Consider the following 14,127-nt stretch of genomic DNA (forward strand, 5'->3'; position numbering starts at 1 on the left):
GCACACCCCCCGGTCGTCTCAAATTCAAAAGGTAAAAGTTTTAAAGTTCAGTTCCAAATTACTCACGGGTTCTTTTTTCAGTCCGAATTTCAAGGAAGGAAGTCAGCGCTCTCCGGTTATGGCTCGCGGCTTCGCTCAGCGGCGGTAGCGGTCGACTCTCAGTGCCACGCCGTCCCCTGTATCCCCTCCGTAGCCTTTAAAAAGGCTCATTGCGAATCAGGGGGGGCGCTTAAGGCACCCGCCGAGTCTTCAGTCCGCAGGCTTCCGCGCCTGCGGTTTTTAAGGGTCCCCGTGTCGCCGGCACGGCAAAGACCCATCCACCGCTGAGCCGATTCCCTCCGGAGCTCGGAGGGAATCCGCCATTTCCCGATCGCGCCAACCCGGAAGTCAGCAAATGTGACATTAAATGTATAACTGTATTAGCTGCAGGATTGAGGCTGTCGGCAGAGGGGGCTTAACCCTTTCTCCCTGTGCTGCACCCCTGCTGAAAATCCCCTGCTGCTTTTGTTAACTGGGAAATGTTTGTTTGTGTGTGTGTGTGTGTGTGTGTGTGTGTTTGTGAAAGTATTTGTATACCACCATTTCATGCAATACAACATGGAGGTGCACGGCAGCATATACCATAAAATGTAAAACACCACAAAACAGTATACAATTACTAAAATGACTGATGATAAAGAATAGACACATACAGTGATTAAAAGTAGGCACATTGAATGAGTTCATGCATTTAATGTCAAAAGCTTTGGCCCTCACATCAGAGCACTGTGTCATGGCTGGACCAGCTTTTGTGCTGAACAGATCTAGGATCAGTTTTGAGCCCTTGAAAGCTATCATTGGACTTGGCCATTGTTCTGGGGTCTTAATTTTACCAATTTCTTGCAGAGCAGCTTCCCTTGTAGCTCTGTATTGGCACTTGGGTCAGCCTATAGCTTATGATCTATGCCAGAGCCTGTGACCATCCAGATCTGGCTGCAGCTGATATTCCACCATGCCTCATTCTAACTCAGGCTCAGGAGAGTTGGGAGTCAAACATCTGGGTGGCCACAGGTTCCACATCCCTGATCTTTGCAAATTTGATGGAGATGTATGGTCCTTTTAACTAGGCACTACTTCCCCAGTCCTGTACCCATTGCCGAATGGGTGGACTTAATTAGACCCGGATTGCAACTGCTTCAATTTCAAGCCAGTTTAGCTTTTAAGGGAAACTTTAAACACAGCAGAACAATTCTGCCTTTTTTTCTCTTTAATGGCTAAATGTTTGCCGATCTGTGCTGTTTGTGTAATTAAACATCAAACTACCTTTAAAGGCAATTCCAGAACTATTCCAGATAAGTGCGTGTTGCTGACCATGGGCCAGATCCTGTGTTGGCAGCCACACCAAAATGCACATTCATCCTTAGTAGAACTTCTGGTTTAATTTACAATGCTTTTGTCCTCATGGGTCTTACCTCCCTTCCCATTTAGCCTCACTACTTCATCTTCTTTGGCGATTCATTTTATTCTGATATATCAACAGTTGCACTTTTTAAATCATAAAGGTAAAGGGACCCCTGACCATTAGGTCCAGTCGTGGCCGACTCTGGGGTTTCGGCGCTCATCTTGCTTTATTGGCTGAGGGAGCTGGCGTACAGCTTTCAGATCATGTGGCCAGCATGACTAAGCCGCTTCTGGTGAACCAGAGCAGCGCACAAAAAGCCGTTTACCTTCCCGCCGGAGCGGTACCTATTTATCTACTTGCACTTTGATGTGCTTTCGAACTGGTAGGTTGGCAGGAGCAGGGACCAAGCAACAGGAGCTCACCCCGTTGCAGGGATTTGAACCGCCATCCTTTTGATCAGGAAGTCCTAGGCTCTGTGGTTTAACCCACAGCGCCACCCGCGTCCCTTTTTTAAATCTTAGCAGTACATAAAACAGGTCCTGTGCGTGTGCTTAGAAGGCGATTGGGCCAGATCCGGCCCCCGGGCCTCAGTTTGCCTACCCATGTCCTAGGTCATTGGTGGATAATGGATCATAAAGGGGCGGGGAACCTGTGTGCGGACATATGTGTGTCTGGCCTCTATACGCAGACTGCAATGTGTGTGCATTGTGTTACTCACTGAATATTTTGCAGTCAGAAGTCTGTTTCTTGATGTATTGCTTTGGGAAATCCTGAACATTTCCTCCTTTTCTTTAAACCCTTCTGTCTCCGTTTTTCTCCCTCTCTGCCCCCATCCCCGGCCCCTGTAGGTACCGCAGTGAGAAGATGACCATGAGCTACACAGAATACCTTGCTCACCGTCAGCATCATCACTTCCAGAATGGCATTGGGCACCCCCTCCCACCATACAACCATTATTCCTGACACTGAGCCGCATGACCAGTCCCTGGACTTCTCTGCAGACCTCTTCCCAGGAGACCCCGCCCCCTCTTGGTCTAGCTATCTCTATTACTGTACAATTTTATGATGATAGTTTCCGTTGCCATGATGGCGCTTCTCCACAGCAGGTTAAGTTCATCATGGCAACGGATGGAAACGCTACACCATTACAAAGAGCCCCTTCACTCTCTTTTTACAAAATCCTTACTTTGGCTAGTATATAGACCTTTTGGGATTCTTTTGATATAAAACCTTAAAATTCTAACTTCATTAACATTGAATTATATCAGTCAAGTTTCTCTGTAAGACTGTGGATGGAAGGAAAGAGTATAATGCTTAAAGGGCTTGGATTAGAGAATACAAGCATGATTAGCTGCTCATAAAAACAAAATATACAAGATTTAGGTCAGAAACTTAGACTATGAAGGAGGCCTGAGTAGGACTAACTACAATCCTCAATGTTCCTATAAACTTGTTTTGATTTCGTGTAAGTAAATATGTGAGCCTCAGATTCTTCTGATAATCCTAGGAGAGGCAGATTTTGAGATGAATTGCTTGATTATGAATAGAAGGCAGCTATGGTTTTTGCGTGGTATACAATGATCATATAGGAAGAATTTTATTGCAAAGCCAGTTCAGGCTATATTGGCCAATGCATTAATTGCTGCACATCTAGGAAGGCGGTGTGCCACCTTTTTACTCATGGGACTCAAGGCCTTCACAGGCCCCATGTATAGCAAGGTGGCTTGTGCATGAGTGACTGTTTGCACAAATGCCATTCTAAGACTTCAAGGATAGAAGCTGCTTTTGTGCTGAAGCCGTTGGCATGTAGCAGCTGTCGTATAAGGAAGTCAATGGATTTAGGTATTAGTGCCTTTGACAAGGATGCAAGTTATCAAAATAATGGGGGGGCATAGGGATAAACTGGAGAAAAGATGGCTATATTGAACTCCTTTCTCTATTGAGAGTTGGTGAGGAATGAAATTAGTTCGAGAGCAGAAATCGGTTTTCTTCTCTCTCTTCCCAACATATTCCAGTTGCCTGGAGTTTGTTACAATCAACCAAACGCAATTACTGTTTTAAGTAGTCATGGTGGTGGATATGAAAAATGTGTTTGGATTTAATGAGTCATCTGAATGGTTCTGAGCCGGAGGGATCAGTCCTGTGGCAATGACTGTCTTTCTGTCCTATGTGAAAGGGGCTGAAAGAGTTATTGTCTTGATCAGACTCTAGCAATGAGGAAGAGAGACAGGGAAAAGGCGTTCATGAAGTTGGAAGCTGTTAGTAGTTTGGGACTCACCTTATTTAATGTACTGACAGAACTCTCGTGGACAGTGATGAAGTGTATATTCAAGGGGATAGGCTCTTTGCTAAACAGCCCTGTGATCTTAAGATGAAAAGTGAGATATAAATTTAATAAATAACAATAATAAATTTTGGAGGAGCCAAATACATTTTCACAGGAATCCCAGCATATTTCATTCACTAGATGTGGAGTTCATATGCATACCTATAGGAGGATAGATGAGTGTGAGCAAAACCAAACACTATTAAATGTCAAGCAGCTGGTTAAGAATCCTCAAATGTACTCTTAATTCTCATACGTACAGAGAGGCAAGCAGAGGGTGGCTCTCACATTAACAGGGAAGCTAGCAGAGAAAGTTCTCACAGGGAATGCTGTCATTTCCTTCATCCACAGCATTTGATGTCCAAATATTAACTTTCTGTTTTAATGCCTTAATTTTAAGTGAGCAGAAGGCCTGAAAACACAAGTAGCCAACAGATGTCTGGCAGACATTGCAGGTCAGGAAAAGAACTGGCCATTGCTTCTGTTGAAGTTATGTGGGGACCCTTTCCATTTGGGTGTTGGAAAGCAGATTCACCTTGAAACAACAGGTATCAACAAGTGGCTTTCTGAATGCAACTTTTTCATTCTTGCCCTTTAAAGGGAAACTTGAGCACAAGCTGAAAAAAATATTATCTGCTGCAAAACATTTGAAAAATCAGCCATGGCCACCCAATCCCATCTTTCCTCTGTTATCTCATTACAGCTCATGCTTCTGGGTGAGCTCATTGTTAGAAGTTTTTTAAAAAGATCTATTATATATATATAAATATATGTGTATTTAAAGGTGCTAATCAACCTTGAGCAGGTCACGTGACTGGTCATGCGGACTCGGAAATCATATCAGATTTTTTTAGAGAAAAAAAATCCTCAATATATGCAGATGTTATACAGAATTTCTTACCAGTGTAATAATGAAATACTGATTTAAATAAAATATCCTGCAGGGTTTGAAGGACGAGGTCAGCAATACTTCCCACCATGGCTTGGGGGAGGAAAAAGGATCATTTTGTCTCCTTTTTTGTACACAGTGTAATGCACAATGCATATTTGTCTATGTTTCAGTAGCTGTTGCTTGGGAAATTAAAACTAGTTCAAAGGGTTATACAAACTGGAAAGGTGTGCTTTAAAAAAGAACATGAAAAACCTCCAGACCCTTCTGAGCCTATCTTGCATATGTTCATTTAGGAAGAATTCTTGCTTGGCATGTTGTGAGACAGAAGCTTCAGCAAATGTTCTGTTTTTACTTATAGATGAATCTGTTTCTTGCTGACATTTTTTTCCTGGCACTTACCTCTTGAGCATGGAAGTGCCAACGACACAAAGGATTATGTTTCTTATGTAATTGTAGGTTTATTCGTACAAAACATGATGTACTTCACAGGAACATAGTAGCTCTGTTTGCTGAAAACAAATCAAGGAAAAAACAAGGCTTGAAATATGCCTTGTGGTTTGTTCCTAAATATGCAAATTGAAATTGGAGCATTTTGTGTTGATTTTGAAAATCCCAGACAGATTTCTCACCTTCCTGTCAATATTGATCACTGAGCTTTGGGCAAGCATTGATCAGTTACTTTTGCCTTATTTCATTCCAAAAGGCGCTTTTGTTCTAGCTTTAAAAGTTTGCTTCCTGCACCCGTGTGGTATGAGGCAGTTCCAGAACAAGTCTCTCCGGTTATGCTGAAGGAGAGTTGCGTCCCTGAGCTGCACACACACAACATACACCGTTCCAGTAGCTGGAAGAGTCTTGTGCAGTGATGTGTCTTGCATCGTTGCCACTTTCCCGCCGGGGCCGCAGCAGGCTCCGGTGGGATGGGGGGTGCTTTGCACCAACCGCAACACAATTGTCAGCTGGAAGCACCGGGCCACACCACACCCCCTGATGCGTATGTATCTCAACCTTTTCACTTGTCTTCAACTGTGCAGGTTCTTGAAACTGTTGCCTGGAGTAGATTACATCTCTTGTGTGTTGGATCGAACCAAAGAATCCTCCAGCCAAGCCTAAATGCTGCTCCTAAAAAAAATAATAAAAAAGCCTGCCTTCCAGTCCTTCCAAAATCCCTGCAGGATGAAATGGGTTAACTTTTTTTTATTTTTGTACAGTTTCTTAACTGATTTTTTGCTAGTGATGTTAATTGAATTAAGTTTCGAGGAGCCTAAGCGACTCCTCCAATGAAATAAAACTGGTGACTTTTTGTGTTTTAAATAAAATAATATAGAAACCCGAAGTGTGCCTCTCAGATTTTAAGGGTTTCTGGTTACATTTATTAAGACCAGCAATGATTATTCTTTATATACAAAGATATGGTTTTTTTCCTTGTTTTTTTTATTACTGTTTCAGAAGAAGACTAAAAAAAATGAATAAAAAAAAATACCTTCCTTTTGCTCTGGATCCAGTAACTTTGCTGGTACACAAATGCACTGAGAACAAAAGAACTTTTGTAACAACTTATGACTGTTTTGTATATCAAAGTTGATTCTTTTCAAAAGATTGGATCTAGTTTCTAAGTTATTTTCGTGTTTTATATGTTACAAGAATTAATGGTTCACCAGCATAATGAGTTCTTTAATGCAACAAGGTGACACAAATGGGCAAAAAAAGAAAAGCTGCCTGGAGTAGCTTAAAGGCCCCTATTTTTTTCCTTCCTTAGTAACTTGACTATTGATTACAATATTATCACAGATTACCACAAACCTCCTACCATTTAAACTAGATCCTTCCATGTTTATTTGCTATTAGTGTGAAGATACTGTTGAATAAAATGGGCATTTTTATAAGTATGGCTTAAAGGTAAAAATGAGGAAAAAGGAAAAAAAAATCTAGAAGGTAATTTGTGGATCTGTGAGATAATGGCTGTGGAAAGATATTGTAGTAGTTTTAACACTATTGTTATTACCTTTTAAATCATTTACCCAATAAAAATAAGCAGAAAAAGAAAATAATCACTGCTTGTATTTATGCTTTTCCTTCAAAGTGTTTTGGCCTGGTATATTTCAACCAGAATATACTGCAGTCATCCAGATACGTTCAGCTGCCACGATTATGCAAGAAAATGGGAAATAGGGAGGCTTCAAGTTAACTTTGAAAATGCATTTTAGCTTTTCAATATGTAAGCAGAGGGCTTTTCTTTGAAGTACAGTAGGTACCCATGAGGGGGAAACCATACTGGGCATTCTCTGGTGAGCATCGTGTAAGATTTAAAGGTGTTTCTACCAAATGGCAACTTGTTAGCCAATTCATTGTACAGTGCTACCTCGGGTTACATACGCTTCAGGTTACATACGCTTCAGGTTACAGACTCCGCTAACCCAGAAATAGTGCTTCAGGTTAAGAACTTTGCTTCAGGATGAGAACAGAAATCGTGCTCCGGCGGCGCGGCAGCAGCAGAAGGCCCCATTAGCTGAAGTGGTGCTTCAGGTTAAGAACAGTTTCAGGTTAAGAATGGATCTCCGGAACGAATTAAGTACTTAACCCGAGGTTTACAGACTTAATCCGTTCCTGAAGTCTGTTCTTAAACTGAAACCGTTCTTAAACCGAGGCACACTTTCCCTAACGAGGCCTCCTGTCGCTGATGCCCTTCCACCATTTGGATTCCATTCTTAGACCAAGGTAAAGTTTGCAAACTAAGACACTACTTCCGGCTTTGCGGAGTTCGTAAACAGAGTAGTTCGTAAACAGGACTGTTCGTAAACCGAGGTACCACTGTACTTGGTGTTCCTCTGTTGCATGTAAATTCAACCTCCTGAAGTGTTTCAGTGGACTTTTTCAACTTTTCGAAGTCCACTTGAAATAGAATTCCACAGCTCTTTCAAGTGTGATGTACGAGTTGCAGTTTGTGGCTGAATACCAATGTCCTTGCCACTCCTTTAACATTTTTTTCCAGCCTCCAATCAGCTGGCTTCAGTTGGAGCTACTGCTAGGCCCCTTCCATTATGTAAATGACCCATGTTTGTGTAAATCGTAAGGAAAGATCTCCCATGCTTTTTAATAAAAGCTACTTTGGGGGCATGCTTTCCACAAGCTCAGAATTTGAGCTGTGCTTTTCTTCCAGCTGTTTTTTAAAAAAACTTTAAAGGGCTGACTTTCCCTCCTCCCCTCCAGTTGGGTGTGTGATTGTGGAGTAGCAGAATGCCATGCCTATTAAGTATCTAGACCTCCTGGTCTTAAATTACTATTGATGCAGTAGTAATATGGTGACTTAAAACAGGGGGACTTTCAACGCTCCAAGTCAAATTACAGTTTACAAGTTCGCTTTCGCAATCTTAAGAGTCTTGTGGCACCAAATGTATTAAGAGCACAAGCTTTTTTGTGAACCACAGTTCACTGGGTCAGCAATGTAATCCATGAAATCTTATTGCCATCATATGCATTTTGATCTTTTGAGATGCAATAGCTTTGTTCTTTTTGCTCCAGCTGGCTAACATAATTACCCCCCTTTGGCAATTCCACAATCCAGTTATTTTTAAAGGAAAAACTATGATGCCAGCTGTAGGCTGATATTGTGATATGTAGATCAATGGATTAAACTAGCTGATAGGCTCCAAAATTATTATATTTGGCTACACAACCACCAGCCTTATCCTTAATTTTTATCTATATGCTTTCCTAGAAATGTGCATAGCTCTCAGGTACCTACTAGCTGGTGCTCTTGCCGTCAGTAGCAACTATGAACTTCCTGCATCTCCATAGGACTTTTAGAGCAAAGGGTGGCTTTGTGTTTTTGCTCCAGGGTGGTCCAAGCCCTTTAGATTCTGGATGGACGTTTTAGCGACCATCCCACAAATGTCCAAAAGTGGAAGTTACCTTTAGCATAACTTGTTTTAATTCCTTTACACCACAACTGTGCTAATTGGATGTAGGAATATTTATTCCATTTAAATAAATGCAACCAACTTCCCCAGGAACAATATTTTATTAAGAGATAAAGAAAGTCATTTCAGACACAAATACAAATTCCCATAAATTCAAGTACGCGATATCTACTTTGTGTGTGTATTTGGAAAATGTTACCTAATGGGTTTTTATTACATTTTTTTTTTTAAAGTAAGGAGTAGTTTATAAAATTGAGCCTACTATAAGACACCTAGGATTCAGTGGAAGAGAGGAGGGCTTCAGGGTGGGTTATAGGTCAGTGGAGACACATACACATCCCACTGCCAGCTTTGATGATGGAATAAGCCTCTGCTCAACGGGTACCACTGAAAAGAAATTCAAAGTAACAAAAGTAATACAGTTTGGCCAAGAAAGGGAGAAAATGAGATGGCTGTTTTTTTAAATTAACTGGCTGGAGATGCCTGCTACTGCAAGAGAATGGCAGCTTCAGATTAGTTGCCATAAAAAACTCATTTTTCCCATATTTATAAAGAGGCAAAAAAGGAATAGGAATTCCCCTGATCTTGATGGTGGCCCAAACAGCAAGGATAGGTTAGCTATCCTAAAGATACCTAATAAATCATTTATGTATCACAGTTCCTGCTTAAAAAATAAATACTTAATCATAGCTGCTGCAGAAATGTATCATATGTAGGTTAATCTTCACCTCCATCACACAACACAACCACAAATGTACAAGAAATCAGGGTATTTTGCCCTATAAAGACTACTGGCGTACAAACTCAAGTTCATAATACATAGCAAAATAGTTCATTCTAAAAGAGGAGTAATGACTACGGCCTTTACAAAACACTGAATTAGCAATACAGAAAAATATCAAAATTCTGATATATAGGCCACAGAAAAGATAGTCACAGCTACACTGAGGTACTCTAAAAATTGTCTTCCTCAACCAAGTGCCCTGCAGATGGGAGTTGTTCGAACCATCTGGTGGGCACCAGGTTGAGTAAGGCTCATCTCTAATGTTAAAGTGCACATCACAGCCACCCTTCCCAGGCCTTCCATCTCTGGCTTTCCAAAAGGACAGCTTCTGCTGAACAGAAGGCTACCCTGCAGCCCTAGGGAGTTCTACAGCCAGAAAGATTATACAAGAAGCTCCAAACACGAAAGCACTGAAACCCAAGTCCATGCTGATCCAGCCATATAATCTAAGTGGATGAGTGAAAATCCACAATGCACAGCAACACAGGCATTCTAAGGTGCAGTGCTTTTTTTCTAGGGGTCCTCAAGGGTCCTCAGTACTGGCACCTCCCCCCCAAAAAATGTTAAAAGTGTGGCGCTTACTGTTAACAACTTCATAGTGCCAGCACCTTTATCTATTTTCTTTAAAAAAGCACTGCTAAGGTGCAATAGACTTTGGCACCCCACTTATTCAAGCACCATATCCTAACAAAAGCTACACTTTGCCTTGCAACGCTATGCCTTGAAAACTAGCTAAAGAAGCAACGAAGACAGTCCTTTAGTTAGGGGTGGGGGAGGTATGAGGCCTGTAATGAAACTTACAAATTCCAGCCTCTGGCTCCTTAAGACAATTCACACATCCACCTTCAATGAACACGACAGCATATAAAGGCAAAGTAGGTAGGGGGCCCAACTCACCTGGAAGTCAAGCACTGGACAAACACATCTCTCCAAGTGGAAATTCTCCCCTGCTGTCACCTGTTACAAATTGTCCTGTCAGAAATGAAAAGCCCCTCTTGGCAAAGGATGCAATCCTTAAGTAGGTTAGGTTTTACCTATGGAGGTGGTGAAGAGCAGGGATGCAGAACCTATGGCCCTCCAGATGTTATTGGGCTCCCATTTCCATCAATCCCAACCAGCATGGGCATGAGCAGGCACTGTGGGAGTTGTAGTCCGCAACATCTGGAGGGCCACAGTTTCCTCACTCCTGCTGTAGAATCTTCCCCAATGGTACAGAGGTAAGTGCATAACTCTGGACTAGTCATTAGAAATTTCAGGCTTTTACTTTAGAACCCATCAGGGTTTGGAAGTTCTTAACAGGGAAGGGGATTGTCCTGTCACTTAACCGAAACACCCAACCAAAAAAAGTTTATAAGAAGGGTCTTTTTGGCTTCAGGAGGTAAAACTCAGGAAAACCCAAGTTGTAGAATACTGACTCAGAAAGCAAGTTCTATTAGGTGAAGGTCCATTTACTGAATGAGCTGGCCAACTTCTGCAACTACAAAGAGCAGACTTGGCAGCTCTTTGTCTGGAGTGAAGCCAAACACACTTTTGTTCTATACTGACCAGCAGTCCTTTTATTTCAAGAATGCAGCCCAACTCACCAACATTCACAACTACAGACTGGAATATGCCACAGTGCCACACACCAGAGCCCTGAAGGGCATACTTGCATGAAGTGCCCCACACACTGATGCAGGCAGCCTCCCATTCATCAGTCATGAAAGTATGTGGCACAAGTAACAGGCAGGTGATTATCCAGACCAGTAATGCTTTCACCGAAACTAGTAATGTGTGTGTGTGTGTGTGTGTGTTTAACCCAGTCAAACTGATCATTAATGCAGTTTTGCTTACCTCAGAAGAGGAGGCGTGTCAGCCTTAGTGACAAGTTTGAAGTTGCTCAGCTATCTCCTCTGAAAGCAAAACTAAGTGGAACACTTGAAAGAGGGCAATGGGAGAAAACATGGCACTTTTTAAGAGTGGCAAGTCACTTCCAGGGAGAATCTGAAGCTTGGACTAAGGTGATCAAGAAGCACCAACATGTTTGTTGAAAGGGGCTGGGAAAAGGTAAGGCTGAAGGATTAGGCCCCTTGTGGATGAGCAACATGGCACAGGGTTGAAAGATTTGGCCACTCTCAGTCAATTCAGAAGTTTCACTCAAAACCTAAAAAACAACAGCTACTATTTCTGCTCCAGGGAGGGACTGATGGAACTGGAAACAAGTACAAAAAGGGTCATCGCCAAGGGCTAGGTGGCTTCACTGTGATCAAAGAAAGAAACCTACTCAAAGTAATTCTAACAGATAGAAAGGTCAGGCACAATTGCTTACAATTTTCAAGATTTTATACTGCTGAATCCTACATTACTGTCTACTTGTCTACGATAAAGGATTACAGCTATGCTAGGAATTTCACTGTCTTATGCCTTTGTTTAAATATGCCACTTTGGGAGAGTAAACAACCTAAACATTAAGATTCACCACAGCAACTGCAAAGAGCAACCCTGGACAGGATTACTGAATATTATGCAAGACTCCCTCCTTCAATGCTCTGCCAGAAGCAGAAAATAGGCATATGAAAAGCAGGGCTGTGAAACAGGAACTCATCAATGAGCATCTTTGATAAAACTCATGGTAGTAAAGAGTATTCACAGTATAACATGTACAAAATTCCTCACACACTACAAAGATTCCCAAAACAAAAAGGTTTACAAAGACAAAAGTCCAGGATACTCTTCTTTGTATGCCAAATTGCAGTTAAATATTCAAGTTTTGGTCAACTGAAGTAAAATACTCAGTCGTGTCTTTTGCAGTTCCACAGCTCTACGAATCTCCATCCCACCATCTTCCCTTGGTTGAATGAAATGAGCTGCAATGTTGACCGTTAAGGCAACTTCTCTCTCCTTGAGGTATCAGTGACTGCAGAACGCATCCCGTTGGAGAAATATACCTGGAGGAAATATGGCAGTTGTCGTATCTTGCATTCCACAACTAAGGCAATGCAACCAGAAGAATGGGGGGGGGGGGAGAATGCTTAACACATTGTCACTACAGGACACTGTGTGACCATTAAGCAGAATAGTTCTTCAGAAGGTTACAGAGGAGCATTCTTCACCTTTCTCTTCAAATCTGGGCTAACACTGAAAAGGTAACACAAATCCATTCTACTTGTCACCAGCAATCACCTGCTTCCTAAAAAATTTCTGCACCTCTGCTCAGGCAAACCAACTAGTTCTTCATGGGTGTGGTTAAGTGAGGCTAAACATAAACGCCACCAGGTATGTTTAAGTAAACACCATCATTAATTTTAAATACTGTATGATTCAGTTTGCAGAAGGGTAAAATTCTAACCAACCCAAACTGACAGTGTCTCTTTGTAGAACAATTATTCCTACGCAGGCACTGCTTGCATCAAGAGCATAACACCCCATAATTCATTCCCTAAATTTATTACATACTTTCCCCCTTCTTCATGTTTTTCACTTATCGGTATAGAAAACCAACCTATGAGCTGGAACCAAATACAATATGGTTGGATTTGAGCACACTGGGACAGAAATCCACTGTAGCTTGGAAAGTCTTTATTTCTTGTTTCTTTTAGTGGGTTGTTAATTGTTCCCCATGGTTTCAACCAGCTTAAACAGAACAGAACCTTGCTAATTTGTATTGAAGATCAGGGGATGCCAAACACCATGGTCAATTAATGATAAGTGAATCAAGTAAATTGGCAGAAATAGGATACTACAAGATGCTCAGTGTCCACAGAACAAGATAAACTGCATTTTACTGGTAAATTTAAGAACCACCACTAGGACTGGTAGATATCTGGTTTTCAACATTCCAATTTATGTCTGAAACATGGAGGTTTGGGGAGAGTGAAGATCAGTCGAAGGAGCAGCCACGAGGGAGATCAGGTGAAGGAGCAGTGTGCTATGCGCACTGTAGATTCCTCCTATCGGAGGCAGGCAAGCCCTCACGTTTGGTGCGCAAATTCCTTCCACTCCTCCCTAGACAAAGGGAGAAGGGAGAAGCAGCCCACCCACGATTTCTGCAGTGTAGAGACACTGCAATTACAGTTACGGGGAGGTACTGAGGCTGGGAGTGGAGTGTTCAGCCATTGGAGGGGAAAGGGAAGGCAGGCACCCAGCTGCCAGAGGGCTCTCAATTATACTGCCCTCTGGAGTTGTGAAGTCTGTGCTTTGCAATACACTGCCAGCTCAATTATTCTGAAATAGTTCTCACAATGTGGTCTGCAAACTATGTATCAATACATTGCCCAGCCCTAATCACCACCCTGTGTGATTATCTACTAAGAACTAGTGGATGCAGCGAGGACACCATATATCAAGATTTGGGAGACCCTGGAACACTTGAATCCAAAGTAGCAATATTCTGTTTCCTAAAGGATAGAAACTGCAGGGAATGAATGTCATCCTCTCAGTGGATAAGGCCACAAGTTTTGCCATTGGCTATGGGCAGTGAAAAATCAGTAGTCAGTTGGGAATGGGAGGGAACACCTTATTTTGTAACAAAAGGAACCATTAATCAATGGTGCTTTTTCCTCTTCCCCTTTTTCTGCAGCACAACCACCAGTCCTTTTATGCTTCCTATAAAAAAAACACTTCCTTCCAAGAAGAAGCTTCAGTAGATTTTCTTAGCTGGGAGTCGAAGCAAATCCACACAGATCCTAAAGACAGGCACAGCACTGTAGTAGATGCCAATTATGAGTTTCCCATGAATCAAAGTCATGATCGTCTGGTGGCCGGAGGCCCAAAGTCTATACCAAGGGCCATAGAAAGGATCCGAGATGGCAGGGCACAGCATATTGTTCAAATTCACTTGTGTGGCCT

The 14,127-nt window shown here is 42.0% G+C and overlaps 2 protein-coding genes across 8 annotated transcripts in view; one reads left to right on the forward strand and one right to left on the reverse strand.

Annotated features, from left to right (window-relative positions):
- AMMECR1 (AMMECR nuclear protein 1) overlaps positions 1-6,647 on the forward strand; it is a 125,444-nt gene extending 118,797 nt beyond the window's left edge. Inside the window, exon 7 of the mRNA XM_081179333.1 lies at positions 2,230-6,647. Within this exon, the coding sequence (XP_081035459.1) occupies positions 2,230-2,344 (115 nt within the window). The 3' untranslated portion in view covers positions 2,345-6,647. The remainder of the gene's footprint in view (positions 1-2,229) is intronic.
- A 1,951-nt stretch (positions 6,648-8,598) lies between these two features.
- TMEM164 (transmembrane protein 164) overlaps positions 8,599-14,127 on the reverse strand; it is a 58,224-nt gene continuing 52,695 nt past the window's right edge. For all 7 annotated transcript variants that reach the window (XM_081179345.1, XM_081179347.1, XM_081179344.1 and 4 more), the window contains exon 7: positions 8,599-14,125. In XM_081179345.1, coding sequence (XP_081035471.1) covers positions 13,919-14,125 — 207 coding nt within the window. In that variant the 3' untranslated portion in view covers positions 8,599-13,918. The remainder of the gene's footprint in view (positions 14,126-14,127) is intronic.

This window comes from Podarcis bocagei, assembly GCF_964188305.1.
Source record: "Podarcis bocagei genome assembly, chromosome: Z".
Lineage (NCBI taxonomy): Eukaryota > Metazoa > Chordata > Lepidosauria > Squamata > Lacertidae > Podarcis > Podarcis bocagei.